This window comes from Chinchilla lanigera, unplaced genomic scaffold (assembly GCF_000276665.1).
Source record: "Chinchilla lanigera isolate Chin_1 unplaced genomic scaffold, ChiLan1.0 scaffold00012, whole genome shotgun sequence".
Taxonomy (NCBI): domain Eukaryota; kingdom Metazoa; phylum Chordata; class Mammalia; order Rodentia; family Chinchillidae; genus Chinchilla; species Chinchilla lanigera.
The window spans coordinates 17,010,836-17,016,835 of NW_004955413.1; the positions used below are offsets into that span (position 1 = coordinate 17,010,836).

A 6,000-nucleotide genomic window follows, 5' to 3' on the forward strand; every position below is an offset into this window, starting at 1 on the left:
CAGCCCAAATACTCATTACATGATGAACGGAGAAAGATGTTTTTTTTTAAATGATGGAGTATTACTTGGTAATAAGTAGGATAAACTCGAGACATCTCCAGCTAAATGGATGGAGCTTAGACCATAGTCTTCAGTGAATAAATCAGACACATGCAGTCAAATATCACATGGTTTCTCTGGGGTGAGAAACTAAAAATGTAAGTAAGAACAAAAACGTGTAATACATATGGGAAATGGGAAGAAAATGTTCAAATGGGAAGAGGAACAAGGAAGGTGGGAGAACAAAGGAAAGAAGGAATAGGGAAGGAAAATGGAAACAAAGATTTTGTAAATAAGTAAGGGAAGAGGTGTTGAGGGGAGGGGAAGGCAATGGGAAAAAGGATAAGGCAAGATATATCTTGTACAGATACAAATTTCCTAAGATGAATGTTATCATTATATGCATCTAAAATGTACCAATAAAATAAAACAATTAAAAATGGATAACATACATGTATGGGATTTTACAAAAGAGAATACAGCACTAATACCCTGTGAATCAATGTTAAATCTCAGTAGTTATCAAAGATGAAAAATAAGACCAAAATTGAATGTTATTTTGCACTCATTTGTATTTCAAAAATAAGTCTGATTATAAAAAGTGTGGTAGAGAATATATAAACAGATGTTCACTTAGGCATTGATGGTTGGTATTTAATTAGTACAATTCCCTTTAAAAATTTTAACATCATCTAGTAAAGCCGAACACTGACATACTCCATGTTCTATGTATTTTGATTCTAAGCACTGTCAAGAAAGTGTCCTGAGTACACCAGGAAATATGGATGGGAATATTTATACCAACATTATTTATAACAAAAGACCTGAGAACAATGTAAAAATGCAAGAAGAGTAAAGATATAAATCTGGGCATATTAATATAATGGAAATTTACACAGGACTCAAAACGCTCAAACTTTTGCTATATAAAATAATACGGATAGTTTAACATCAGAGTACTGAGTTAAAATTCTATAAACACCAAAATACCTTTTTTATATAATATAAACAATTAGTATACTATTTAAAGGAAGTTATATAGATATTTTCAACTCATATTACAGGACAGTAAGGTTTTTAACCAGTTTTTTAACAGACAGTAAGTTTTTTAACCTCTCTTAAACCAGAGAGATTAATCTGACTTACTCTGGTGAAACCAATGTAATCACAAGGCTTTTTAAAACGTGGAAAGCTCAGTGTTAATGAGATGTAATCCGTGAAAGACTTGACCAACATCATTAGATATGAATACAAAGGAGGTCATGAGGCAAGAAATGGAAAGCTTCTAGAAGCTGGAGCAGGCATGGAAGGAGGTTTTCACAAGAACTTCCAAAAAGGATCCTGGTCATGCCATCACCCTGAGTTTAGACTACTCGTACTGTTCTTCTGAACTGTAAGACAATTTATTTTGTCTTAAGCTGTTAAACACTTATATGTACACACACACACACACACACACACGCACACATACGCACACACATGCCCCTATAGAAGTGCGTTTGTGTGTATCACATAGTGATAGATGCCATTAAAAAAATCAGCCTAAGGTCAGAGAGTAGCAGATGGGGATATTTTACATGGGATAGTCAGAGCTGAGGTAATGTTTAAAGAGGTCTAAATGAGACAAAGGTATGTGATTTCCACAAGAAGAACATTTCAGAAAACAAATGTGAGGTGCAAAGTTCCCATAGACAGATGTGAATTTAATATGTCCGCGGAACAGACAAAAGGCCAATGTAGCTGGAGGGAAGGGACGCAGAAGGAAAACGACGGGAGGTGTTATTGGTGGTTATCTCTGGGGTCTTTTATGCTGGAAGGGGAGTAGGAACACTGGCAGAAAGGGAGACTGTTTGCTTTTTTCCTGTTATGTGTGTTTTGGAGTGACAGCACATTGCCTTTGTGCTGTTGACAAATTCTTATTACAACACAGAGGTATGAGCAATCTGAAGAGTAGAGATGACAGTGTCAAAAAATGCTGCCGTTGTTCTTTTTTTTCCTACTACTCTCTCTAAAATAAAAAAAAAAAAATGATGTATCTATTGAGAGGTTCCCTGGAGCAAAGCTGGTTCAATATGAAAACTGAGAGGAAGGGGCCAGAAAGAATCAAAGTATGGCATTTAATATGTCCACTCTCTGTTTCACTTTTATACTCTTCGAACTGTTGAGTCTGTACATGAAAGTCAGTAACAATATGTGGGTTTAAATGTTCACATGCAAAACAATTGTAAGAATCTCATAGATGCTACATACTGAGAAACTGAATTTTTAAAAGTATGGAATAAAGAGGATCCCTGAAGAGTCTTTATAAATCCTCGCTTATCATGATATGTTAAAAATGCTAATGTTATAAAAACTCATCGTTACTTTAGCAACATGCAATAGAGTTTCATGGGTTAGACTCTTTCCCTTCAGACCTTGTTTCACTATTTACCAGCTTTGAGATCGGTGGGAAATCATTTACTTGTACATACCTAGGCTTTTTTCATCTGTAAAACTAAAATAATCATGTCTGGTTGACAGAATTATAAGGACTAAATCTATGAACAGAATACGGAATTAGAGCAATGTGTGGCATAATAGTAAGTACTCAATAAGTTCCAGCTACTGTTACTGTCTCTCTTTTCCTTTTTGTACTCCAGGCAATGTATTGATTCCCAATTCCCAGCCTCTTACTCCAAACGAGGTAAGAAGTATCTGAAAGAATCACATTTGCCACCAAATTTGTTTCTCTCCCATACACTTGAAAATGAAATCATTGCAATAGTCACCCTAGAAAATAATATAGAATTCCATTCCATTAATCAACACCTTTTTCTATGACTACATTTGATTTAAAATTATTCAAATATTTCTTCAGAAACTCTGAAATTTAAAAGGAAACTTATACATTACACGATTGGAATTATGATCTCCGTGGTCTTTATTCAGCTGGGTAAAACTCCACCTTCAACAAAGTGAAAAAAAACTAAAAAATCACTAAAAGATGGCTCTGGTTGATTTTTGAATTCTTTGAGATTTTCTTTATATGGTGTACAGGGTTTATCCTGGGTTTAAGCGAATTCAAATTACAAAGTTGACCACTTCAGGCAAACTTTTCTGCTTCCCAGAGTCTTGGTTTTTTCCTTCTGCTCTGTGTTTACCAAGTATTTTTCCTTTTGATGAAAGTGCCAATATCATATAATGCCCACAGTTTTGTGACAAAAGGAAAATGCATGATTATTTTTGCCAATTTGGAATTGAACAAATTAAATAAGTAGTCTACATCAAGAAATATCTCTCTGGGCCAGATCTTTTAATCATTGCATAGTTTTTAAAATTAGCAGTGCATACTTGCTCCACTACTTAGGTTGTAAGAATTTAAAAAATGGTGCTGTCTAAGAAAAGAATATTTAAACGGGTCAAGATCGGAAAGTGATTCACAAAACATTAATCTCCTAAGTTTATAGGTTACTTCTAGTATATTTTTTATGTTATACATTACACAACAATTCCTTTTAGTTTAATCACATTCTCAAATTTCCATATTAATGAACAGGCATCTGAAATATCACCAAAGACCTTAATCATATTTAAAGGCATTTAAATAAGTATATAGGTCATTTTGTTAGTAGTTGAATGTATGCTTCAATTGAAAAAATCTAATATGAAAAGTACTGTTCTTTTTAAAAATTGGCTTTCTTTTCTATAAATAAAAATTCCTTACTCTCTTGCTTTAGTTTGGGTCTATGACACTCATCCCACCTTGAATCCATCGCAGCATCTAGTTTTCTTTTTCCTTGAAGAATCTGTCTCTGCTGTTTTATTTATATGCTCAAATTGATCCATGTTTAAACCATAGATATTATGTGATTATGTTCAACTGTTGTTGATTTTTGGTTAGGAACCACCACCTATGTAGGGTTAAAATGGATAATTCATTTCAATTTAACAATATATAATTTAGAAATAATAAAACCAATAAGTCAACATGAAGCTCAGTCAATCACAAATATCCCTTCAGACTCTACTAGGTTTCTGACAGTGAACTGAGAAAATACTGGACAAAAAACAGAAAAGAAAACCACACAAGTTCTAGCTTTAGGGAGATTATAATTTAGCTAGTCAGATTAAAACTGTGGAGAGAAATTAAAAATTACAAGTTGATAATACAGAATGAGGTTACAGAAATTAAAAAATTTAATTTCAGATTTTAATTTTTACATTGCTTTTGCCTCATTTTCAGGTTTGATAATATCAGCATAGGTTGTCCACATTCCACACTTTCTATTTTCCTATGGCCCTTTAAGTACATGTTAGAGAACTTTAGTATAGTTTTTTCTGAAGGTATTTTTTCTGAGTTCAAAATGACATGTAGAAGTGAATATTTGGTACACAGTATTTAAGAGAAGACCCACGTTATTGGGAGGTAGCCTGGTAATTTTTCCCTGAAGAAAAAAGCTCAATATTTCCCTGGGGAGTGGGGTTCTGGATGAGAATCTCAGCAATCTCTTGACCTGATTTTTTTTCTCATTTAATTGGAGAAAAAGTGATCTGAAAAATATTTTTCTTTCCTCTCACACTGAGTCAAACTTTGTGTGGAAAAAGGAAAGTAGGGGTTTTTAAGCGATTTTGAAACATATTATAATTTTCTATATTTACCTACTAACTTTCATGCTCCCTTATGCAGTTAGGATGAAATAAGTAGTCTACTCTGATAATTCTATGTGTGCAGCAGGTTTAAACCACTGCACAGTACCACACTGTAAGAAGGTAGCTACAAGTCTACTTTCTCAAGCTAGTCTGGAAAGTAATAGAAAAATAATTTAAGGCTTTATTTTTACAGTATAAAATATAATTTGCTATAATTTTAGATTAAATAAACCTGAGGCACATCTATTAGCAGAATGAAAATTTAATACATCCCAGGGCTTAGAAAATAAGTATACAAAAGACACAGAACATAAACTTTGGAATATGTATCATGAGCACTAATCACATTTTCTTGGCAACCTAAGAAATTCCTGTGCAGAAGAAATATTGAAATGAGAGAATCTAAGATGTTCTTACCTGAATTTAGAATCCTAGATCAATTGCAGTAAGTCTAACCTTTATTCTTTGTGAAAGTCCTTTTCCAAATATTTACTTGGTTTTTTAAAAAAATCAGTCCAATGATGATTAACCATCATGCTAGTTCTAGACAAATAAAATTTATCTTTTTCTTGTTTACAACACATTCAAATAAGTTAAAGGTTGCAGTAGAAATTGCTCAGAATTTGTACATTTTTATTAATGTTAGTCTTGAAAGTTTTATTTCTGGAGATGACTTGCATTTGTTTATTCAGTTGAGTTGGTGACTTTTTCTTTTACTTTTTTTATGCTTTGAGAACCCTTTATTGCCTCAAAAAATAGTATCACAAACAGAAAATAGAACTTACGTTTTGAAAATAAAGCCACGGATTCAGTGAAACTGCTGTTAATATATTCTGAGGGGCTAAAGAATAAACATCTGTCTCCTGTCGAAAAGTAAGTCACTTTTTCTATAGACATATTACTACAATGTATTTTCCAAAGTTTTAAAAACTCTTCCAAATAGAAAAAGAATTCAAGGAAATGTTTAAAGAGAAGAGAAAGTAGAGACTGTTGCTTACTGCCTGGGTAAGGTTTCAGTATGTTGCAGAAGACACTGCATATCCCACATGGACTAAAAACTGCCCGACAGTTACAGCTGGGTCTGCTAAATGACAACACACACTCTGCGTGATAGATTCCTTATTTCAAACCTGAGAGAAGACTAGCCAGAGTTTCCTTCCATCAAATAGGACATAGGTTTTTAAAATGTAAGAGTTTTTGCCTAGTTTTAAGTTTTTCTGTTTTTTAAAGTAGGAATGAAGTTTAGTTCAATAATTCAAACATTTTCAATTTTCCCAAATACCTCTGACATGGGACTTTGTTTGGGAATTGTAATGCTGTATGTCTGAGTGG

General features: G+C 33.1%; 1 protein-coding gene across 2 annotated transcripts in view; it reads right to left on the reverse strand.

Annotated features, from left to right (window-relative positions):
* LOC102016365 (solute carrier organic anion transporter family member 1B3) overlaps nt 1-5,128 on the reverse strand; it is a 91,251-nt gene extending 86,123 nt beyond the window's left edge. Inside the window, exons 1-2 of one of the 2 annotated variants that reach the window (XM_005379055.1) lie at nt 5,086-5,128; nt 3,781-3,929 (exon numbers count right to left, since the gene is read on the reverse strand). In XM_005379055.1, the coding sequence (XP_005379112.1) occupies nt 3,781-3,864 (84 nt within the window). In that variant the 5' untranslated portion in view covers nt 3,865-3,929; nt 5,086-5,128. Of the gene's footprint in view, nt 1-3,742; nt 3,930-5,085 lie in introns of those variants that run through there. The other variant, XM_013511267.1, reaches the window with a different exon arrangement.
* Nucleotides 5,129-6,000: the final 872 nt, after the last annotated feature.